The sequence below is a fragment of the Copadichromis virginalis genome, linkage group LG7 (genome assembly GCF_057382275.1).
Source record: "Copadichromis virginalis isolate Kocher_CV1m ecotype Utaka linkage group LG7, C_Virginalis_male_GT1.1, whole genome shotgun sequence".
NCBI lineage: Eukaryota > Metazoa > Chordata > Actinopteri > Cichliformes > Cichlidae > Copadichromis > Copadichromis virginalis.
This window is the reverse complement of record NC_140624.1, coordinates 48,877,520-48,903,046: the sequence shown is the minus strand read 5'-3', so window position 1 is coordinate 48,903,046 and position 25,527 is coordinate 48,877,520. Positions and strand designations below refer to the sequence as shown.

At 43.5% G+C, this 25,527-nt stretch overlaps 1 protein-coding gene across 1 annotated transcript; it reads left to right on the top strand.

Moving 5' to 3' along the window:
• Positions 1–2,648: 2,648 nt before the first annotated feature.
• On the top strand, positions 2,649–22,948 carry prag1 (PEAK1 related, kinase-activating pseudokinase 1). Its single transcript, XM_085463878.1, has 6 exons — positions 2,649–2,871; positions 7,410–7,748; positions 7,836–9,556; positions 16,090–16,235; positions 17,348–18,111; positions 20,445–22,948. The coding sequence occupies exons 2-6, from the start codon at positions 7,485–7,487 to the stop codon at positions 21,588–21,590; spliced, it is 4,041 nt and encodes a 1,346-aa protein (XP_085320004.1). The 5' UTR covers positions 2,649–2,871; positions 7,410–7,484; the 3' UTR covers positions 21,591–22,948.
• Positions 22,949–25,527: the final 2,579 nt, after the last annotated feature.

Sequence of the window (25,527 nt, the reverse complement as noted above, 5' to 3'; positions counted from 1 at the left end):
AATTTATTGTACATTTCATTAGTATACTAGACAGTATAGTATAGTAGACATAGTGTATTTAGTGGAAATAACAGAAGACTCTATACAGTCATGCAAAGAAAATGCTTTATACAGACGAAGGTCACTCATATCCTGTTTCTATAGGAATTAAGAAGGTAAGTCACAGCCAGGTGCTGCTAATAAATACACTTAACTGATTATCAGCTGGTGTAGGCGCCTCTGTAAGAGCAGAGGTTTTGGCAGTTTGCTAGTCTGAAGGTTTCAGGAGTGTGTAAACACAATGCTACAATATCCCTAGAAGTGGATGTCCCAGCAAATTTACCTCAAGGTAAGAGAATGCAATTATCAGAGAAACAAGAAAAAAACATCTCAGGTATTAGTTATCATGTTAAATATTAAAGTTCACAACAGCGCAATTAGAAAAAAGACTGAACAAGTTTGACAAGTTTGGAAGAATTGCCAGGAGCAAGTTTCTCCAAAAAGAGCGTTGCAGCACATCATAGGTTTACAAAGCTGCATCGGAACAAACCTGGCTGAAACTGGGTCACACAGCAGGACAATGATCCCAGCGCATCGGCAGCTTTACAGCAGAAAAGAATCAAGGTGTTGCAATGGCCCAGTCAAAGTCCTGACTCCAAACTGGTTGAAATGCTGTAGCCAGGCCTTGAATAAAAGCCCTTAAACTTCAATAAACTGATGCAATTTTGGAAATAGCGAGCCAAAATTCCTCCGCAGCGATGTGAGAGACTGATAAAGTCACACAGAAAACAATTGCTTCAAGCTGCCTCAAGCTCCTGAGTCATGATGTGTACTGTTTTTCACTGGGCGCCCTGCTACTCAAGGAGCCACACCCCTTAGTGATGCTTATCATTAAAACTTAGTGAGTTATAAGTAAATGAACCCCTAACAAAGGGGATAATATGCTGTAGAAACCAACACTTTTTTGTAGCAGGCTGCAAACATGTTAATTCCTGTTGTAAAGTTGGGCATTTTAACACAGTAGTCTCAGGGAGAATGACTTCCTTTTGGGACCTGCCTCATGTGGTGATTAAAGGAACTCCAATTATCCTCATCCTTTTTTTGGTACATCTGCTTGACTTTTAAGAGGTTTCTGCTTGGATATAACATGAATTAGGAAGAATTGAGTGAAATCACATTTCCCCACACACTTGTTATTCAGACATTCGGTGTGGAAAACTTCTTGTAGTAATGCAGTGTTTCCGAGCGGTCCTATCCGTCTGCTGTGTTCCTCTCATTTGGATGTTCCCACAGTATCTCAGTTTTATATGACAGCCTTTCCTCCTGTGACTTTGCAAAATGACACTGCATGAAGCTAATGAAGATTCTCAGCACAGATACACTTCAGTACAGGAACAACATGTACCACCTCCTGTACGAATTTCATATAACAAAAGAAAAAACCTATACATTTTCCGTGCAATGCATTGTTGCCTGGGCTATGTCGAATAGCTGAATGTGCCTAGAAGCTTCTCACACATCATCCAGCGCTCTTATGCAACGCACCAATCTGAATTACCCCATTAGCAGAATTATTACATGTGCTGTGCTGCCAAAAATAGATGAAATGCAACAAACTCTTAATCCTCTTGAGAGGATTGCAACTCTTTCCAAATTCAACAGGTGGTCTTGTAAAAGATATCCCTTTTCCTGGATCCAGTCTCCGCTCTGCCACTTATGCTGATTGTCTTAGCTCTGCTATAAATCTTTGGTGAGTTTCAGGATACTGCGAGGGTCTGTGTCCAATCAATTCATATTCATGGATGTGTTCTTCACAGGCAATAGATCAGATCAATGGGATACTTGGATTTGAGGCTTGACAGATTGAGTACTGTTTTTTCTTAGATTTTTCAAGGAGCCATCAGAGTCTGTCTCCTTTGCTGTATTTATGTCCTACTACAGAAAACCAACATTAAATCTTCAAAAAACTAATTCTGGTGTTGTTTTAAACAGTACTTTCTTTTTAAATTAGTCAGGAGACAAGTGTTATTGCTCGTTTCAATGTCATTTCTTGATAAGATGTTAGAAGACACACTCAGTTAAAAGGTTAATCTCTATGGCTGAGTTCATCCACACTGACTGTGTTTGTCAGTCCCTGAGCTATGCTGCCAGTAATGGAAATCAGCAGGGGTCCAGCCAGGCTCAGTAGCAGCAGCAGTGTTTTTCTATTACTCTGTCACCGTGATGAACAGAAGCAGGCACAGTCCTGGGGGTAGCAGAGGAAAAGAGAGGGGGGGGGGGGGGCAACAGAACTCCAGAGAAGCTTGTGTTGATCCACACTCTCTTTGCTTCAAAGGATCTCTTGATCCAGTCTCGGGGCTTTCTGAATAAACTTGCACAAGCCAGTGGCCCTTGGAGCCATGAAGTAGTGACCATCATTTGTAGCCTGAAGCTTAAAGTTTAAGATTAGGAAAAGTTGGGCTGTGTATTTTTAATAAATAAAACGTATATATGTGTGTGTGTGTGTGTGTGTGTGTGTATTCTGTAAGCCAGCAGGAGTGTGGCCACTGGGCCGACTGCATAGCAGGCAGGCAGGCAGCAGGCAGGCTGGTTGGTTAGGAGCTCCTCCCACCTCCTTGTGCTCTCCCCCACGTTGCTGCAGAGGGCTGCGCTCCAGCACTCCACCTCTGCACAGTGCAACAGCAGCAGCACCAGCATGCCTGGCTGGAGCCGAAAACAGCCCGCAGCAGCGCACGGTCTCCTGCGTCTTTAACCTGTCCGTGGTGGAATACTTGAAGACAGACGGATATCGACATCTGTGGGAATCACGAGAACATTTGCACGTGTATTCATTATTTTAGGTCTTTTTTTTTTAACGCTTTTGTGTTACCAGGCAGGACGAAGTCCGAGCAGGTAAGCAGTCGGCGGATAACCTTGGCTACTTCAGCATGGTTTCATTGTAGGTGCCATTTATTTCCTCCCTCCCTTTATTTCCTTTGCATAGGCGACACCTGCTTCATCTGCTGAACAAAGTTGTTTCACTTGAATTTTCTATAGGCGTGCGCGTTGTATTATTCATTCAGGTAATAGATTTTTTTTCTAAATAACGCAATATTCTAAGGACATCGTTTTTCTTTTACATTTAATCTTCAACAACCCATCGCCGACCAAATTTGGCATGGCGACAGCAACGTTTACCCAAATCTTCACGCACCTCATCTAAAAACAGAATCTCAGACCGAAACACGTGGGGTGTTTACCGCAAGTCGAGCGGATGTTAAAGCTGATGCTCGCAAAATAGACCAATAATCTATCTAAGATGGGGGTTTAGAAGAAAGTTCACAAGTTATTTTAGGGTGGCGGGGTTGGAAATACCCCCCTCGTGACTGTGGAGAAACCTGGTTGCGCCCCCAGAATGAATGAACGGGGCCGTGTGAGTGAGCAGGCGTGACAAATGTTGCCCGAAAAGGGATTTGTATTCAAAGTGAGGGACTACACACTGAGGTGACCTGCTTATCAGACTGTGACGTGAACTAGAGGTTGTCCAATTATTTTGATTATGTACGAGTGGATGTGTTTTGTTTTTGTTTTGTGTGTGTTTTTCCCCTGTTTTGTGGGCCTGTCATCCAATTAAGTGTGCGTTTGCTCGCACGGCACAGAGCAGCTCCTTAAAAAGCAGTCAGTAGGACAAGTCGGTGGATTACAGTAACCCTAGACTCGAGTAATAACCATCAGATGACCTACACTTCATAGCGACTGTCTCTGCGCTTGTTTGCTTACGCGTACATGTGCGCGCGTGTGTGTCTGTCGGGGTATGAGGTGGGGTAGGGGGGGGGGGGTTGGGGGGGTGTCGTGTGTATGTAGGTGGTTGACTCCTTGGTTATGCGCTGCTGCGTAAAGATTCAGGATTCAGACAAAGTGCATTCTCACACCCTGCTCATCAAAGGGAAAAGAACCAATTTTAGGTTCAGCGGTTGGTTATAAGGTTTAGAATCTTTGAGATTACCTTTGGATCTGTTTGAAATATCAGTGTGTGTGTGTGTGTGTGTGTGTGTGTGTGTGTGTGTGTGTGTGTGTGTGTGTACAAAGGTCGAAAGAAATGAGGGCGGAGGCTTGTTAAGGTTTGCACAGTCTATATGAGGTGGTGGCTCAAAACTGTAAATTCCACATCCATCCTCAAGTCATTTTTCTAGCCCCCAGCTTCTCACACGCTCATGAGATATTCTCCATAGTCTGTCTTAGAGCAGGGTGATATGGCCAAAAATATTTATCACGATATATATTTGAAAATTTGCGATAACGATATAACCGACAATATAATTGATGCGAGACAAAATACAACTCCACAACATTACTAGCGCAAAAAGACAACCTTCCATTTATTTTCACTTAAACAAGAAGCTGGTTTTTATGTACATTAAAGCTTTATAAAAATGTAACAGTGCAAATGCAAATTCCTTGCTGAAAGTTTAACCAAAAGGCATTTCCAGTAGAAATGGGCTGACATATCCTGAGCATAACCATGTATAATATCCACTGAAGTTAAAAAGAGGTGCTTTGCAACATTAAACTGCAGTGTGCAGTACGCATTTTTCGGACCATAAGGTGCACGGGATTATAAGGCACATTAAGCGAAACAAAGCAGTCAGATAAATCAAACTTTATTAAACTCATTCTTCTTGCTTCCTCCACTTCTGTACCATTGATTCATTAATGTTGAATTCTCTGCAGCTGCTCTATTCCCATGTTGTTGCAGTATATTAATGACTAACCTCGTATTGTGGATGGATTATCTCAGTTGTTCTCCTGACTGAAGTTTGGTCCGTTTACAGCATCCTGCCATGCGATTGCATTTGTCTCTAACCATGAAGAACCTTCACGTTAACTTTTATAAGTGGAAAAGTGTTAGTGTTCGTCCTCCAGCTTCACTGTTTATGTTATGCTAACATAGCTGTGTCGCTAGCGATCACGTAGCACATCATTATATACCAGCTAGCCCAACTTCAGTAACCCTACAAACGTCACTGCTGTTTAGTTTCCTGTCTTCATTTATGTTGGAAGTGATAGCAGAGCTGTACGTTTGATTTTTTTCAGAAATCTCTCAGTCAGAACATGCTATATCATGCTTAGGTAACTAGCGAAACTAGCGAGCTAACTTCCGCTAGCTTCCTGCTAACTTCTAACTCCGTTAAATGTAATACATTTTGTTTTCATGGATGCCTGGAAGTTAAACTTTATAGTTACACCTGGTAAAGCAGAAATGCTGATCGTTTTATTAAAGATGAAAGAATTTAGACAGTTTTTAACTCTAAGTGATGCTGCAGTGTTGTTTGACCTGAAGTATACGGAGTTTAGGACCCAGATTACTCCCAGATTTAAGAGCATCTTAGTCCGACAAATACGACAATAACAACAGCCGCTTGCATGTTCTGCAAAAAAATGTGCTTTATTGTGTATCTGACGGACAAACACCAAACCAGTTCCACATCACGGAAGTTGCACCATTTTTACAAACCAATTCTGGTTCATCTGTTTCACTCAACAATCGGCCATGTGCGTATGAAAACAAAGGCACTGCGCATGCGCGTTTTACTCCCATTCTATCGCGATATTTCATTTTCCTATCGTTGCCTAACATTATACCGTGAACGGTATAATATGGCCCAGCCCTAGTCTGTCTTATATCGAAGGTACTGCTTTACTTTTCAACTTCTTGTTGCTGCGTGTGAGAGCTTTTACTTTTTTACTTTTAGCAAGGGGAAGTGAGAGAAATTGAACGGTGAACTTGAGAAGGTGTGGGGAATGTAGACCACAGGGTCTATCTCTGTTAAAACAAGTAGCTCTGACCATGCCAACAAGAGCCAAAATAACCAAAACCGTGTGCAGCTTCATTTGTGTCCCAGTGTTGCTGTGCAAATGCAGACACGAGTGCCAGAAGTGGTCTCAGGTGAAAATCCTGCGTGGACGATTGCGACTCTCTTAGCAGAGACTAAAGTTGACTGGCAGCAGGTCTGTGCACTCGAGAACCAGTGGCCCAATAATCCCTTGCGCCTCTGATCAGTCATCTATCCGCATGACTCATGCACGAGGCTGTAAGATGTTGGCCAAGCTGCAGTTTCCTCTGTTGTCGCAGGAACGGTAAAACAAACAGTGAGCTAGCGGATGCCTTCCTGCATGAACTGAGTCAGACAGAACAAAGAAAAATGTAAACATGCATCTTATCTTTGCCAGCGGGACCACTCGTCATACCCTGTGGCATTACTGGGTCATAAAGCAAGAATTAACTGGAGTCTTAATAGGCCTAACCTCTATTAAGTATTTTTCAATCCATGGCTACGTTAATGCTTGATGTCGCTCTAATGTTTCTCTGTGATGAGTCGCAAGTTAGCTGAGAACTTTCCTCAGTCATAAGAGGAATTGTGGATCCTCCTGCCTCTTACGACTGTTTTCCAGCCGGTGCATCTTAAATAGCGAGCTAATGTGGCCGTATGTCACTGCATCACCTTGTTGAAAGGCAATTAAAGCTGTGTCAGGAGCATAAATAGAGACACACACCCCCACCCCGCTCCCGGCTGCGAGGAAACAAATGATCTCTCTGAAAAGGTGTTGATCTTCTCTCTGTCGGCCCAGTTAAACGGGGCTCAGCGAGGGAGAGGAAGGAGGTGCGTGGTTCAGTTGTGTTTGTGAGAGGTGTAGGACGCACATGTTGTTTGTGTGTTCATGTGTAGAAGAGAGAAGGGGGGTGGGGGGTCATCGTGGGTGTGAGATTCACCCTGGTGAGACTTGCGCCTTTAGACATTCCTGACATTCCGACCTCCGGGATGCTTGAGGCTCCTCCGTCTTCTGGTAGCACGCTGGGGGCTGCGGAGGGCTCCGGACGGCTTTTAAGTTGCCAGGCTCACATCGGCAAAACCCTTTGGTTGAACAGAAACCACATACCCTCTAATTTAAGAGGGCATGGGAACATGCAGTGCACGCAGGCATCAGGTCTTCTCAAGTTACATCCATGAATGACACTTGAGTCTTAACAAGTCTTCTATGGAGTCAGAGACACTTGTCAGCCTGGGCCTCCTTGTCTTTGAGTTTTTAAATAGATGCTTGAACTTTTCACTGTTTTTTTTTAAATATCTGTTAGGATTTATGGCAGAAGATCATGCATATGTTAGGTTAAAGGCAAAATTAATAAAAACAGTCTGATACCTTTTCTCCGGGCACTGCAAAAGAGATATGAGCTGTCAGACAAGAACTTAAGGGCTGGGTGAGATTTATACATCAATTTTTTTTGTTTTGTTTTTTGGGGTTTTTTTTGGTGACAAAGACATGTGGAATTATTATTATGACTTAATGTAATCACTTTTAGGCCATATGTCTAACTCAAAAACCTGTGCTTCATTCTTCTCTCTGCCTTTTACATGCTGCCCTACGACCGACACCCCGTGTCGCAAAATCAGCCATGACAGGTCATCCTGCATCTACCAGATACTTCCAGAGCCACCTCTGACCAAACCGGATTTAGCGAACCCAAGATGTCAGCGTGCAACGACTTTGCAGAACACGTGTGGAAACCCGGCTCTTGTAAGAACTGCTTCCACCCGTTCAGCGCACACAAGACCGTTGGCTTCCGGGATGGCGGCGCACCAGCTGCGTGTTTGAAGAGCAGCCCGGGAGGTGATGAGGAAGCTTTAGTGACTGCGCCTTCACCCTACAGCAAGCCGACGATAGCTGTGAAACCTACTATGATGAGCCTCGACACCAGCGATGCTGCAGATGTCAACATGAACATTGAGCAGGTGAGCCTCTCAAATGTTTCCATTTTTTATTTATTTTTTTGTCAGCTGGATGTGTGTTTGGTAATGTGTGTTCATGTTTGTTTGTAGGAGGAAAACACAAAGAGCCCAACTGAGAGGCAGCGCCTCAAGCAGCTCTTAGACCTGTCGTCTCTTTACATTGATAACAGCGGCTGCAATAAGGCCCACAGAGACGCAGTTCTTCAGAGTCCCGACGCCAAGAAAGACTGCAACAACTGCTTCTCTTTGACTCCCTTGTCCCCCACTATCCTGCCCACTGACTCTAAGATCATCAGCAATATCTATGTTACCCAGGAGGAGGGTCGAGGTTCTCAGAGTTTAAAGAAAAATGCCAATGAAGACTCCTGCAGGCAGCAGAATAGTACATCCGCTCTCCGAACCAAAAGCACTTTTAATGGAAATGTTGTGACTACCAGGTCGAATTATCAAGAATGTCAACAGGCAGCTGTGGAGATACCCTTTTCACTGGATATTGTCCCTACTAGCCCTGCCACAGTCCACAGCAATGGTATGAGCAGTGGGAGTGCGACGGGTGTTACCACAAAGACATCCAGCACTTCTACCACTTCCTGTGTGGATGTTGCTAGCCCTAAATCTCTTTGTCACATCCTGTCCAAACAGAGCAACCTATCAGACTCCTCTTATTCTTATCGTAGCAGCACAGATTCACTTCCTGGAGGCTCAGGCTCAGGAGCAAGAAAAGACAGCTCGATGAGCCCCCAAAGCCCACCATCTATGGGTAGCCCACAGTCAACTCCCACCTTTTTCAGTGGACAGAAAAGCTCAGAGCCAATTTATGCTGAGAGCACTAAGAAAAAGCGCAAGCAGCAAGAAAACGGACTGCAATCTCAACCGGAGTCCCCAAACCAGACTGAGGAGTCCCTAAGCTCTGAGCATGACCTCTCAGGAGACAGTCAGCGGGCCACCATCACTGTAATGGCTGCTCACATGGAGGAGAACAACAGAACTTTCTACTTGAGCAGCCCGGATTCGGCTGTTAGCACCCAGTGCCACTTCAGCCCCACGGCTCGAAAAGACCAGAGCAGTCCTGCTTTCCGTTGGCCCAGCCCCAGCCACAGCATAGGCTCTCTTGCTACAGAAGTAGGCTGTGCCCCTACTCTGCACCCCAAGCCCCAGTCCAGCCCACCAATTCCTCCAAAGAGGAACACCCGCTCCCCAAAACTGGGCACCTCTAGCCTCTCATCGTCCATGTCTTCTCCAGTCCCGCTTCCTGAACTTCCCAGACTACTGACCTCCAGCCTCTCTCCGTCTGTTTCATCTCCCGTCCCTCTCACTGAACTCCCCATGCTTTTCTTCGTCTCTACTAAAGAGGTCACTGCTGAGAACCAGAGCCCAGCGCCCGAGCGATGGCACAAGCCCCACCACCACAGCTCTGGCTGGAACTGCCGCATTGAGGAAGAGGAGGAGGAGGAAGAAAGAGACCGGAAAGAGACTGAAAAGAAAAAGTTAGCCGCCAGTGCTGAGGCAACCTCTCGGGTGACAGGCGTAGTCAATGGTGCTGCTGTCTGGAAGGAGGCCAGGGACTCGAAGGCCCACAGCGGCCCCCCTCCGCTGACAGAGCCAGGCACGGCCCCCCCAGCTGCCACTAACAATGGTGCCTATCAGGGGGAAACTAAGGGCAACGGCGCAGAGGCGGAGGGCAAGCATAACGGGAGCATGCCGGCAAAGCAACCGTTGCATGGTGGCTCATCAGAGCCGCTGGCACCAGGGAAGGGAGCTACCAGCCATGACCCCAATCCACCGCCTCCCCCACCCAAGAAACTGCACAGGTAAGAATAGCAAAGCACTGTTTTTGTTTTACAGTCACACATTTGGTTGACCCTTGAACAGGACAGAGCAGCAATGCAGCAGATCTCAGAAAGATCTATGACTTTTTTTTTTATTACTAAATCTGCTTTTTCAGTTAATCGTGTTGTCAAAAGCAATGGCAGAATAGCAGCAAGATGGCTGAGCCTATCTGAGGCAACGACACTGCTCCATCACTCATGTTGACCAACAAACACAAAATATCTCAGAAGGTGTTCACTAACTTTGTTCAGAGTAGCTGGAAAACATCACAGGCACGAAATCCTTTTAGCTGATCATCTAATATCCAAACATGTAACACAAACAAATGCACAACGTGGCTTAAGGACAGGGGAACTGAAATATTGTTTATTCAAAGGCAGCAGTGAAAAAGTGTGATAGATACTGCATTATATGGAGGTAAGCTGTTGACATACTGTAATACAGTTTAACTGTAACGCAGGTTTATCACATGTGGATTGCCTGTTGTAGCAAATACTTGTTCTATTGTTTTGTCTCAGTGACTTGCATTAGGATTTTTGGGACTGTGGTTTGATTATATTATTTAATTTAGCACTTATAACATCCACTTAGGCCTAATGTAATGCTCTCCACAAAGGCAGTTCTGATGCATTTATGTCATGCAAGTCACTATTCGGTGTCTGTGACCATACATATGTGCAGATACAGTATCTAACTGCAGTCATTAGTGTGAAACTCGCAGTGCCTTCTCCTTTCATAGCATCATTATTCAGCCTCCATTCTAATGCCTTGTGATCATTCAGACTCTTGCAGAATATTCCTTAATGCACGCCTTGTTCTATTCATGCTAGCAGCGTGACCTTTTTCAATTGTAATTAATGCACAAAGTACATCTGTTAAGTAGCCCGCTGCTATGTCAAGTTACTGTAAATTTGTTTTGGCTGCACCACTGTAGACGATGAATGCAAAAAGCATTTGTAGTACTGTGGAAAACTCTTGAGTAGCCCTTCCTTTCTTTATATTTTAATAGAAAATTGGGAGAAATCTTTAAACATGCATGAAAATACAGTGTGCACAGCAAAAACGAGCCTTATATAAAAGATTTCTAACAAGCGTGAAAGCCAATATTTATTCATTAACACAGCCTGAACTCTCTTAGGCACGAAAGTAGTCTTCAGGAATAGTTCTCTGGGCTTCCTGGAAGACTGTCGAAGCTCTTCTTTGGATGTTGGTGGCATTTTACTGTATTGTGGTTGGGATCTTTGTCAGTCAGATGCTAGTGGGTCCAAATCTGATGGCATTTTTCTGTGTTCATAATTCCATCAGTTTTGACAAGATCTACAACACCCCTGGCTGAAATGCATGCTCGAACCATGACAGAGCCTCCACCATGTTTTTACAGATGACTGTAGCCAGTCACTGTTCTGCATCTCTCCTTATGTCCTTGGTACATATTGACAGTGGTTTGAATCAGAATTTTCACATTTGGATTAGTCGCTCCAAGACCTGATTTTCAGTCAAATTCTTATGTAAAGTGACATACCTCCACCTTTTTCCCCAATTTCCTTCTGCATGAATGGCTTCTTGACAGCCACCTGTCCACTAAAATTATTTCTGATGAGGCTTTAGTGAACAGTACTTTGGATCAACTAAAGGCTCAAATACATCTCTCAGCTCCTTTTCAGGACCGTAATAGATTTTTCTCACTCTTTAAAGACATGAGTTTCAGGTGCTGTTCAGATATTTTAAGGACACACTGCACCACATGCTGAGAAGTGCCAAATTCAAGCTGATAGCTCTCTGGGAATCACTTTGTTGGTGCGAAAAATACTATTGTATGTCTGTCAAAATGTGTTATTTTTGTGAGTTTCATAGATTCAATCAGCTAAAGGAATGGAAACAAATTATGTCTGTAACAAAGATCCAATTTAAAATGGGCCCCCTGGTCAGTTTTCTCTTATATGTAAAAACAACACTGGTTCACATTCTTTGTGTTAAGAGCTTTTTTCATCCTTCAGTGATTCATAAGTCCGTGTTAAGAGGTTCAATAAACAAAACCCAAAAAAAAGCATTACTCAGAAAATGGGCAGATGCAAGGACTAGACTAAATATGATTTTTTTTTTAAAGCAGCCACTATCCAAAGAAAAACTTTGAAAAACTTCAGAAAGCCCAGAGAACTATTGCTCAAGACCACTTAAAAAACATTCCAAGAAAATCTGACTTCTTTGAAGAAAAATATAAAGAAATGAGACCAGAGGTGAAATTTTCACAGTACTGTGTGTTTGTTTGTTTGTTTGTGTGTACGATATTTCTGCTGAAGTCCACATGCTGGTCATTTGTGTGGCTTGATAATCACGTTTTATTACATCATGTGCTATATATGCAAAATGATGAATGCTCCTCTTTGCACACTCCTGGTTTTACCAGTCATATGTAAGCTATAAAAAAATGCACAGTTGCCTTAAACTGAAGTTGCGTGAGTCTAAGAATACATTGTGCTGTCTGAGTCAGTTTTCCAAACAAGAAAAAGAGAAGAGGCTCTGTGTTGAAGTTATTAGAGCATCAAATGAACCCCCTCCCCCCTTAAAATAAACTTTGCTTTGTCTATAACAGTGCAATGAGGTGCAAGCCACACACACACAATGTGACTTCCCCTACGTAAGCACGCGTTTTCTCATCTTGAGCTAGATTCGGCCAAAGCTCAGAAGACGACACAGACCAGATCACATTTCAGTGGGGCTTTATGTTTGTGGTAATTCTAGGAAGGAACCGTTTTTGCTGTTATGACATTGCCGACATTCTGCGCTGATAAAAAAAACCTTGTTGGGACACATGTGGGAACACGCCTTTACCCAGTCAGTGACAGCTCTCGCTTTGTGGCATTCCAAGTTTATCAGTGGGTTTAATGTGTTTAAGCAGTAAGCGACCCTGGTCACTACTGGAGACACAGTACTGGAGAGTAGTTCCACATTCCCGACTCAAAGACATGAGTACACGTCCCCTTTGAAGGAGCATTTTAAAGTTCTGAATCATTTAAAATCCACAGATGGTTTAAAAAAATCTGGCTCTCAGAGCCTTTGATCACGGCATAAAACACCAGATTTTGCTCTTTAATTCCATGTAACAGGTCATCCAATGGATTATATGTCGGGTCGGGCCTAGGAGGTGTTCGCTTTTGTGCATGTGCCTACGTCATGGATGAGTGTGCATGATTAAGTAGCCTACTCCTTAACAAGGAAGGCGTGTCAACTGGTGTGTAAATGTTGCCAAAGAGGGAGGGGCTTTAGTGAACAGATTGCTGCCCCCCGGGGCAACTCCCAAACTGTTCCAGCCTGGCGATCAGTTGCCACAGATAGAAGTAGATTTTATAGATCAGCATTGCTGCCCCTCCCTGCACAAAGCCTTCCTGATCCCCTTTCTGCTGCACAACAGATAGCATCTTGTTGCAGTCTGGCAGACTTGAAGGCTTTTCTAAAGTGAACTCGTAGGTGAATGAAATTAGAAATGTGGGCGCTTTAACTCCCCGCATCTAATGGATGCTGTTGCTTTTCTTGTGAGACACTTTAAATACACACATTACTCGTGTGGCACCAGGGTTGTGTCACCTACACACGCCGTGGCTCTAGGGAGCCGCTAGCATGATCCAGGGGCATTTTGTACCAACCGGCCCAGCAAGGACCTCAGCATGAGGTAGGCACCTGACGACAAATTATTCTCCTGCATCACCAGTGAGACACAAAATCGGACTGCTATGTCATTAGGCTGGTGAAGAGTTTGTGTTTCAGGTTGCTTTTCTCTCTCTTTCTTTCCCCCCACATCTCCATCAGATGCCAAAATTTAGATGTAGCATTGCATGTGGTCAAATTTGTTTCCTTCCTCTTTTACAAACTGCCATTTGCTCTTCTTCTAATCTCATGTAATGTTTTTCCACTTTCTTGATCTAATTCTCTGTTTTAACAAGTCTCGCTGGTACAGTAGAAAGAAGTGGTAAGATGAAAAGCTTGATAGTTCTAATAGATTTTACATTCTTAGACAGGAGGAGCGACAGAGTTGCATTTCAAAGATTGTTTTGGGGTTTTTTTTAAACACGTGAGCTGAGCGGCGGTGAATAAGAAAAGGGGGGAAAAGGCTGACAAATGATGACAAGGTAGGCCTGGAGCAGTCTGCAAGAGATAGCAAGGATTTGTGTCAAACATTAATGGATCTTTGGTTTATAAAACTGTACAGCCTTGGTAACTGTCCTACAGTCTTTGGAGGCAAACAATGTGTCTCTTTATTCTCTGTTGGAACATGTAGAGGTTGCACAACAGGCGGGAGAAAATATAACCCTGTGTAACAGAAATGCAATATACAGCTTTTTACCTCCTGTGAGTCTTTATATTAAAGGAGGACATGAGATATTTATATTGTCCATAATATCACAGAGATAGAGTTCAATCCGTTCCTCTCTGGCAGAGACTCATAAAAACTAACACTGCAAGCTTTGCGGGGATTGTGTTCACTGCATGGTGTGTCTGCTACCACCTCTGCTTCCTGCAGCATACATAAAGGAGGGACGGTGTATTATGAATTAATCGGGTGTATTCTTAATACTCTTTAACCAGCTAAGCCCGTGACTAAAAGATTACATCTCTACATGAAATGGCCCTGAAAATCCAAGTATATTTGTACATGGGTGAGCATGTGACCTTTTGCACGTAAACATACAAAGCGTATGCATGCTTTCGCTCCCACTGCATCATTTTATGTGATTACCACAAAGAACGTCCTAAGTAAGAGTCGGGAAGTGAAATCAGTTCAATTAGGCTAACCTACAACAACAACAACACTGCTGCAGTTTGGTTTATGTCTCATTTTACACTGTTACACTGCTATCTCTAGCTAGTTGGCTGCAACGCCAGTCCGATTCACTGGGGCAATAAGAGAATCTCAAGTAAGCTTTGTTTTTTGCTGGAAAGCTGATCAGATCTACTCAGAGGAAATGAGAAACCAAGGTTATTAATAGATGTTTAGTCTAAAATCAGACATTCTAGTCACGGTGATCTTGGAAAAAATGTTGTCTTTTGGTGCATAATGTGCATTTTATACAACACTGTATAAAGTGTGTGTGTGTGTGTGGGGGGGGCTTTTAAATTAAATTAAATTCAAACTGCAGATACCAAGTGTTCACAGCAATAAAAATCTTCACTTGAAACATTTATGTGCATTTAATGGAACAAACAATAATGAGGACAAATATTGTACCACCCTAAACGCTTGTATCTCCTTCCTTGCGTGCCTCTCCTAAAGAAGCTTGCTTATCCATGCTCATCCTCCAGTATAAATCAGTGCCATTATTTTTTTTCACATAGGAAAATCTCATGTTTTGGATACAAATCGGAGAGATCTAGACCGAGACATGCACGGGCGCAGACATGCACATTCGCTCATAATCCCTGCGCTCATTACCATTTCTCCTGCGCCTCAGCGTTTCCACTGCCTTTCATCATGGCCTCTTTTGTCTGTAAAATGATAGCGAATCCTTTAGCTAACTACCAACAGAGAATACCTAACCCTTTGTCTCCCCCCTGTGCTTCTCTCCTCTGCTCCTCTGTTTTTTCTCCTAATTTATGGTGGAACTGAAGTCAGGGGCCGGCAGATAAATGGATAGAGGAGTCATTTTGTGACGGAGGAGAGGACGGAGAGGGGCAGATGAAGGGGAGGGATGGGACCCTGCTTCCCTGAGCCATTAGCAGCTGTAATGAGAAGAGCGAATAGCTGTCAGTCACCCTAATTGGTCAAATTTATTAGAAAGTGTTCATGAACAGTTTTCACTAGCATTATAAGACGCAGTCACGATGGTTAGATGGTCAGGTAATCAGGCAAATGGACAGGAGGAACTTTGGTTGTACTTTGTGCTTAAATTTGTAGCCTTTAGTTGAAGCTATATTTGGGAACCATAGTGCAGTTTTTAAAAAGATTATAAAAAACCAGAGAGGTCCTCGCATTTATTCTTCTTTTACAGATTTTAGTCGTTAATGTAACTCTGAGTCCCTAGCCACAAGCATAAATTAGGAAAATGCAACTAAATGTAGGGAAATCCAGTTTGCACCTATGCTCTTATTGCCACTTGTGGACACAGAGGGGCTAACGCTCAGCAGCAGTTGCTCAGTCTCACTTTTAGATTCCGATGTGATTGGCAGTACATTTTTCATCAAGGCTTGTTTATTGCAATTATGAGGCAACGTTGAATCAGGAAGCGTTGCACTCCTAACAAAGAAGTGAAACTTGACATGACTTATTCATCGTTTCATCTGAAATGATGTCGTCCTTCCCGCAGGTTTATTAATTGCATGGTGCAGGCGTAAAACAAGCAAGAGGAAGAGGGATGGTTCCACATTTACAAACGGGCATGCAAGAAAAATGCCCATTTCTGCTGCAGATCAGCAGATTGACTGCCTCGAGACACTGCACCGGGCCCTGTTGTAGAAAAGTAAATGGTAAAAAATCAAGTTGTGTAACATTATCTCTGCTTTTTTGTTTTCTCCATGACAGAGTGGGTAGGATGAGTGGCAGCAACATGGAGATGGACCGCTGTGGCCAACATGGGTCAGTAGAGAGCCCTACCTCGTCTCTACGGGGCCTGAGCAACTCCAGCCTCCCAATGGCCTCCACTGACAACCTGGCTGCAACTGACACTGGTAAGCAGCTCATACTGAATCAGTTAATAAAAATAATAATAGCAGTAATAAACATTCGTGTAATCCAACTGAAACGAGCATGACATATCTACATGGCAATGTCAGTGAATTTTCTGACATGTACACTTGGGTATCCGTGGAAGTTGTTTTGCTCTTTTATGACTGCGAACCATAAAGGTGCACTTTGTTCAGAGTTAACCTGAGCAGCAACATCGAAACAAGGAAAGGAAGCTCTGCAGGGATTTACAGTTAGTGGCTGTCAGCTTGTCCCTGGTTCCTTTTTTCGCATGCAGTGCACATGCAGTTTGTTGTAACGGGTTCATTAGTTCACGTTTTTCACGGTCTTCTAGCCTGAGACATGGCTCAGAATGAGAGGCATCTGTCCTCGCGTTGGAAACTGTCGTCATCCTTCACGTATCAGCTTTAAACCTCGGTGGCACTCAGACACTTGTAATTGCTGCAACTTCCTGAGCAATGTTGTTTGAAGAGATAATTATGGACTCTGATAACGAGGGGAAAAAGGGCTCGGCTACATCCTAGAGCCACCCCCCACCCACCTTTACTGTCCACCCCCCCTTGCGAAAGCAGTTCTTGAAGACTGCACCGCACAATTATCTAAATATCTTCAGTCTTCTCTGGTGTAATGTCAGGTTCCAAGTTTAAGTCTTTAATTGATAAATGGTTCATAACTGGGTGGAAGATGTTTTGACTGTCACCATGGACCCTGGATTGTGGAAAATTTCCAGTTCTTCTGTAGAAACAAGGTATGTCTTTATATTATAGCCGAGCAGTGCGCAGTGACATGAGGGGCGTAGTAGATAAATCAGATTTGCAGCTGTCACCTGGGAATATTCTATCAGGGAATCCTGTTAAGGAAAATTAACTTAGAAGGACGCACAGACACAAAGGATACACTGTGTGAATCCACAAAGGCAGGAAAACGAAAGTCTGCCAAGAGACATTTCTCTCTGTTTGTGTCTGTATTAGTTTGTGTGCATGTGGAAGCCTGTAATTCCCAAGTTGACACAGTTTGTGTTTCATTGGTTATGTCTGTGAGTTTGGTTTTAATTTAATTGGTAGACCTGCTAACGTCTTTTTTTCTTCTTCCATAGGTTCTCAGGATGCTACACGAATGTCTTGTTCTTCTCCGTTTCCTAGAAGCCCAGTGGCTTCACCTCCAGGTTCTCCTAACCCTCCCTCCATTACCAGCCCGAGTAAGCAGCCGCCTCCACTCCCAGAGAAAAAAATGGCCAGCCGCACCGTGTCCGCTCCCGACGGAAACGGAAAGCCTTTCGTTCGAGCGTACCCACGCCTCCCGTTTACCGGCTCAGAGAGCAATGTGTGCCGGACCGCTGATGCCAGCTCCCGTTCCAGTTTGCCATCCAGCCCCGTTGATCCACGGCCCATTTTCTCCTCCAGTGAGTCTCTAGAACGTTGTCACGCCCCCCTGGGACGAGCCTTGAGGTCCAGGACGCTGGACGAGCCGGTCAAGACTCATGGTCGGCTGGGCGTGCACTGCCGAAGCAGCATCACTTGCTTATCTTCTCCTCAGCTCAGCGTGCCGTTCTCAGCTGCAGAACCAGGTTCAGCGCCAAACTTCGGCTCGAGCCTGCAGCTCCAGACCCTTCTGAGCAACATCGACAGTAGAGAAGGAGTGTACTCAAAACTGGGCGGGCTTTATGCTGAGTCTCTGCGGCGCCTGGCTCTAAAATGTGAAGATCACTTCACTCGCTCACAGAAGAACCCGCTGAGGTTTGAAGAGAGCAACTGGTCTCTGTTCAGGCTCACGTCTAGCAAGCCCAGCTGCAATGCAGGAGACGCTGTATACTACTCTGCCGCCTGTGCCTTAGACCCCAGCAGCTCCTACGCTGTAAAGGTAATCCCTAAATACTGAGCTTCATTTGCAAGTGAGAGATGTTTTACTTTCCAGGCACGCAACACACTCTGTGAGCACTTTATCAGAATTAACCCAAAAAGACTAACTGGGCAACCGAATGAACAACTAGCTTTTTGTTTGTTGTTGTGAGCACCCAAGCACTTTTTCTGCAAAACAGGGAAAGGGTGGCAGGTGTGCAACCTGTTATGCTTCCTGTCACTACTTCAAAATAAAAGCCTCAGTGCCGTTTTCTACACACCTAACATGAAAAAGCAGTAGTTCAGTTAGATTGTCAGTAACTGAACACAGCTTTGATGCACTGTTTGGAGAGTAAACGATAAATAGGGAGGTACTAAAAAATAAAAATGTAAATAACAGTTACCTCTGACTTCTTTTGAAGTGGGTTCTCATTAAAATGGGATTGTAGGATCATCAATACAGTACAGTTTACAGTATTCATATTATTAATAATATCCTACATAGTTTAAACAAGTGGTTGCCAATGTTTTTCATTGGATCCCCTAACATACTTCGAAACTATTTTAATATAACATGTTTTATCTTTAAATATATATTCAGCAGAATTCATTTCAAACTGGTTTGGGCTACTTTTGGATGCCCCCAACCGGTCAAGGCAGATGGCTTCTAAAACTGGTTCTCCTGGAGGTTTCTTCCTGTTTTTCCTTCTAGCTGTTGCCAAGTGCTTACTCATAGGTGGTCGTTTGATTGTTGGGGGTTTGCAATAGGCTAATAGTAAAGTTTATCTTTCAGCATAAAGCACCTTGAGGGGACTGTTGTTGTGATACTTTTAGCAGCACTCTATTTATCAAATATTAATATCAAAGGATGGTGTCACCAACTCTACCCATTTATCCAGTATATGCCCTGTTAACACTTTCAACTTGACCTAGCTAGTCAGCTGCTAATCCATATTGCTAGCTAACGATTCACTGCTAGCCATGTTTCAGAACAACAGTTTGCAAATGTATTCATAAATCAGTTTGATTTGAAATATTAACTAGTAGTTTCAACTCTTGGCCAAACATTAGCAAGCTGTATCTTTATCACTTGGATAGTTACTCATTCATTTTAATCACTTACACATTTTTTGGCTGCCATTTTTTTTTACTGCTTATCCATTACTTTTAGCGAAGTGTAAACTTTAAACTTTGACCACCTATTGTACTTGTATTCTTGGTTTTCATATAATGTACTTGGATTTGCAAGGCTAACATTTAAATGAAATGGAAAATTTTAAGGAAAACATTTGTTGTTAAAACTGTGCAGAAGATAACCTGCAAGTGTATAGTAACAGAGTCGGGGACTTTGCTTGCTCGTAACTGTCAGTTCCAGTTGAGAGAAGTGAAAACTTACAGTTGTCTGAGGTACAGTTGACCTAGTGGGTGTTGAACTTTTAAGCAGGTACTTGACAGTTTGAGGACAGGATGAGGAGCTTAAAACTGGGCAGCAGTCTTATTTGTTCTAAGGCTGCAGATGGGATAGCCCCACTACAGCGCAAACCTTAAAGGCATGTAATGCAAATAACGAGGAAGGAGGGTGTGGGTGATGTGATCTTTGCCCGAAAGTCATTAGTGCTGTACAATGTAGCAGCTGTTTGTATTGTGTGTTTTGCCACAGCCTGGGTGCCCAGACTCTTGCTTAATATCTCTGGGCTGATTAATCTTTACATTCCAGGCAGGGTTTACAGTCCAGACAAACCCTTTCTGTTGTCCAAAGCCAAGACAAACTTACTTAGAAGACACTCATCCCTGTGCTAACGATAATTTTGTACATTTAAGCAAAGTCAGTACAAAAAGTCAGCATGCTTTTTTACATGTAATGCTGTTTACTGTATTGCCACCTAAACCTTCTCACTAAGACGAGATCATTATTTTTGGGGGAAAAAAACCAGTCCCATCAAAGACTTAAAATAAATGTAATTTAATGGGAGGTGTTGTTTAAAAAATTTGATGTAATATTTCACACAGACCAGTTTGAGAATGGACACTGGAGGGCTGTAGTAGTTTATTTTCATCCCAACAGAATCTGGTACTGCTATCAACTTGCCAAACTGTGGTATAAAAAGTATTTTTGAGAAAGCTTTTCAGCTGAGGCTTGAGCTTACATGTCCATCAGGGGTGCTGATTTCACATGAATAGGAACAGGAACTGAATTAGCACTGACCTTGGAACTTAACTAACAAGAATTCCTTTCTTATGTTTCTTGGCTCCACTCCCTTCCCGTCTCTGGAATTTTCCCTCCCTCCCTCTTTGTCCCTTTCTTCTTTTCTGCTTCACCCCTTTCTCCCTTCCTTTGTGTACATACCTCTGCAGATCTGCAAGAGTTCAAGCATTGAAGCCAAACAGGGCCATCTCTACGGCCTGTCAGTGCAGCAGAGCATGCCTCCTCACTTCAACCTTCAGCAGGACTGTGGTCACTTCCTCGCCTGTGTCCCCCAGAGCATGTTGCCTTCTGATGAAGTCTCCCAGCCAACCACACCTGCTTCGCCACTGCCTCAGTCTATGCAGGGCCAGCCGGAAGACAGAGAGCGAGTGGTGGTCATCACACCTGAGATCCCTCAGCAGACGGCAGCTGACTTTGTTCGGGAGTGGGAGGCATTCCACAAAGCTCAGCCAGAGGTCTACGAGCGTCGCATATGCTTCCTCCTCCTACAACTCTGCAATGGCCTAGAGCACTTGAAAGAGCATGGGGTCACGCACCGTGACCTCTGCCTAGAAAATTTGTTGTTGGTACCTCATCAGCGCAGGCCCGCTCTGTTCGCTCCACAGACTGAAAACAGCTCCAGTAATGGTTCAAGCGGTGCAGAGGCTCAGCGTCACCTTTCCCGGCTCCTGATCAGTAACTACGCAAAGGCCAAGCGTCGCTCCTCGGAGGATGCCGTGTCAACCAACGTGGACCCTCGCATCAAACGTGACCACGCCAGGCTGGCGCCTGAGATCCTCTCAGCAGCCCAGTACCGCAAATTTGATGAGTTCCAGGTGGGCATCCTGATCTATGAGCTCCTCCACCAGCCAAACCCGTTCGAGGTCAGTCCAGCACTGAAGGAACAAGACTACCGCTGTGAGGACTTGCCTCCAATCCCCTCTGTCTCCCTCTATTCAGCTGGCCTCCAGAGGCTGGCCCAGCTCCTTCTCCAACCTGACCCCATCAAACGCATCCACATCCAGGAGGCCAAGCGTATATTGCAGAGCTTGCTCTGGGGACCGAGGAAGGACCTCATGGATCAGCAGTGGGAGAGACAAGGACAAGGGGGAAACTTTGTCGATGGATCCCGACACGAGGGTCTCCTTAATTGGCTCGACGTGAAAAGGGCGCTGCTGATGATGAAGTTTGCCGAGCGCTCGCTGGAGCCAGAGAGGAACGCAGAGCTGGAGGACTGGCTGTGCTGTCAGTACTTCTCCTCAGCTCACCCTCTGTCCCTCTGCCATACAGCTGAACTGCTCTACTCACTAAAGTGAAAGCTCACCTTATGGGTTAAAAATCCATGTGGGCGAAAACATAGTTATATGCGACTGTAGGTGCAAGAGAGACCAATGATGTCAAAGAATGGGATAAGGAGGCACAATCCTCTGGAGAAAACCCGCACCCGTGTATTCGATCGACTTCATGCACGAGATCCATGCGTCAAACTAGCCGTCCAGTCTGAACTTTTTTTTAAATTTATACCAACAGTATCCTGCGACAGTGAGCTTAGTATAAAAAAGACCTGTGAACACACCACTGATTTTGTAATAATCAGAAAGATTCTCATGACAACTAGAATCTGTTTTCATTTTCTCTCGCGCTCCCGGTGGATGCATCAGGGGGGGAAAAAGAACATGGACAGTATTCATAATAATACACTTACCAAAGTTCATGTTTGGCACTGTGTTTTGTGTATTTATTATATGTCAGTGGAGACATTTATACGCGCTGACGACAGGATAGCAATTCATAACCTAATTCTGTGTCAGTAATGCTGTGTCGCACATACATGTGCAGCTAACTTTGTCTACATGTAACCTGTACGGCTAATTTCTCTGCTAATGGAAATGTGAGGTCACCTGCAGGCTTTACCGTATTGCACCTTTTACTCTCATGTTTTTTGTCATGGGCACATAGTGCTGTATTGCAGAATTACTGCAGGATTATCCTTTTTTTTTTCTTTTTATTCTGTGTATACTTGGAAATGATCAACACAGCCTTTTGGAAAAAAATACTACTACTGTTCTACTACATGCAGTTTTTTCCCTCCTTCGCTCAATTTTATTATATATTTAAATGTTTGTTGACATTTGTCACAGTGCCTTTTGTTCTTTTGTATTTGTTACAGTGACTCGAGCCTAATGTAAATACTCCCCACCATTTGTCCTTTGTGAAACTGGCCTTTCACAGGAACAATGTTTTCTTTTCTTTTCTTTTTTTTTGGGGTTTTGTACAGTGATTTGCAGATGATAATAGAAGTGAATGGGCCCAAGCAGGTCTTAAAAAGCCATGAATATGAGCAGTAGTTAAAAAAACAAGATGATATTTATGATTTAAGTTGTTATCTTGTAGTAGTCACTGGAATTTCTGTTTATTTCCATGATATTCAGCAGCAGCTGGGCTTTTTTATGTGTCATGAAAGCTTCAAGTTATAAATTATATTAAAACAAAAAGTGTGGCAACACATTAACAGCCTGCACGCAGGTTTTTATTCATGACCGACTGTTTCTAATGTGGAAGAAAAGTAAAACACGCCCTGAACTCACGACTAATGCATTATTGATTGGAATTATTTTGTGTGTGTGCCTCTTATTTGCATCTATCAATAAACTGCATATATTTTCTCACTGCAGGATGTGGTGTGTTGAGGTAGTTTTTTTCTTTGTTTTGTTGTACTTATCCATTTTAATGATTGGGCTATTAGCAGGTGCCGCTAATGAATATCTGCAAGCTGTTTGTGACAACTGATAGATACATTCCCTGGCCTTTTTATTAGTTCCACAACTGCTTGTTAACGCAAATATGGCAGCAGTTCTTTGCATTTAGGCACGTAGAAATCATTCAAACCAAACAGAATAAAGATGAAAGGTGATTTTTGAATTGAAGTGACTTTGGACATGGTTGTTGTGCCAGACGTGTTGGGCTGAGTATTTTAGAAACTGCTGATTTACTGGGATTTTCCCGCAGATCATCTCTAGGGTTTACAGAAAATGGTCAGAAAAAGAGAAAATATCCAGTGAGCAGCAGTTCTCTGTGTGGAAATCCGTTGTTGATGCCAGAGTTTAGAATGGAATAGAACATTTCAAGTTCACAGGACAGCAACGGTATCTCTGAACGCACAACATGTTGAACCTTGAAGCAGATGGGGCACAGCTTCAAGGTTCCACACCTGGTGGACCACACAGCGTGCCACGCTGCCAGCTGAGAACAGGAACCTGATGTGACAGATCACACAAGCTACAAGATCGGGGGAGGAATACCTGCTCTGATGAGTCTCTATCTGCTGCCACATTCAAATGGTAGGGTCAGAATCTGCTGTAAGCAACATGAAAGCACAGATCCATCCTGCCTTGTATCAGTGGTTCTGCACACTGGATTACTTTGTACCAACTGATCGTTGTTTAAACAAAGTCTACCTGAGTATTGTTTCTGTTCATGACCACAGTGTGCCCATCTTCTAATGGCAGCTTACAACAGTATAACGCTCAAACATGGACCATGACTGTGAGCTCGCTGTGCTGAAGAAATGGTCTCCTCAGTCCAACAGAGCACCTTTGGGATGTGTTAGAAAGGGAGTTTTGCATCAAGCAAGCAGATCTGAAGGCGTCACACAGGAAATAGAGGGTGTTTTTGATGAACGGGAGAAAACACCAGCCTTTTGTTATGTTGTTGTGTGTTTTGTGGATCCTATTACTCCAAAGTATGCTATGTAAGACTGTGTGAAACACATGCAAATTAACTAACTAACTCCGTACTGAAAAAAAATCCACAGCAGTAAACGATGTTGCAGATACCTCCTCCTATTGGTCCTAGCCTTTCTGTAGCTTGGCTGAGAGACTGTGCATAAACATAATAGGGAATTAACTTCTGTTGATTCTATTTAGAATAATTTCTCTATGTCTTGTAAACTATTTTTTGTGCAGGGACTAAAGCGCCGTGAGCAAATTAAAACTAGATTTATTTATTTTTTTGAAAAAGTAAAATAAGTACAGGATGAAAGGAGCCAAAAACTCCTGTCAGACAAAAGAGAAAAACATTTGCCGCTGTGGAAGACAACAGGTTGGTCATGTGGTGGAATCTCAATTTCAGTTTGGAGCCTCAGGCCAAAACAGACCCCAGACCCCCCTCCTTCCCCAAACACCCCCCAAACTCAATACCTCCCACCTGCTCCCCCCACACAGTGTAGCCTTCTGCTTCACATCACTCCTTCAAAACCACTGGCTGCTGCCTTGTCATAGGTGGAACTATGTTGCTATGGTGTTTTGACCAATGGAATGGCATTTCCAGGAAAGCAGTCAGTCTCTGTCTTCTTCTCCCTTTCAGTAGCTCACCAGTCCACACACACACACACACACACACACACACACACTGAAGCAGCCTGTTGAGCAAGAATCTAAATAACCCCCTGGTAACAACAGCAAAGCCCCTTCTTTGTTTGTGCAGTGAACACCGGTCAAGAGGTTGCATTCTTTATTTAAGAGAAAAAAGGAATGCCAGCAAACTGTCTTTAGCAGAAGACATAAGAGAGTACAAAGCGGCTCAGCTCAGCTAAAATATGATTAAGGTAAAGATCTAGCTATAGTGAGGGGGAAACGATTTATATGAGTATTTAATTGACTATAAAAAAACAAAACGCTAATTTACCAGTTATTGCTCATTTAACTCTAGAATGATTGTTTTGTTGGGGCCTTGACTAAAAGTTAAAACTAAAATCTGGTTATGCACTTTATTATCGCCTTCTGGTCTTTATACCTTAAGAAAGACAGAAAACCCATTCATAATGTTATATATCAGAGTGCTTACTGTATGAAGCTGCCCATTAAAAAAATGCTCTTTTAACACTGAGGAGGATTGTTACATGCAGCTCAGTGGAAATGTGGGGCACATCTAGCATGGCCTTAGTTCCATTTCCCTATAGCCAAGAATCAGCCTCAGGTCAACAGGCCCACAGGGCTTTTTCACAGGACACATCTGACATACCACAAAGAAAGAAAAATAATAAAAGTTATATATATTATTAACATGTGTCATTTACTACAACTTTAATTGACCAGAATTGTTAATATTAACATTATGAGTGAAAATACTTGCTATGACAAAGGCCCATTCAGTATCTAATAAGTAGTAGTAATTCTAATCTCTGTACTATTCTAGGGTCTTTAACTTGAAATAGTCAGCACCTTTAGGTGACGGCTGTGGTGTTTTGGCGCT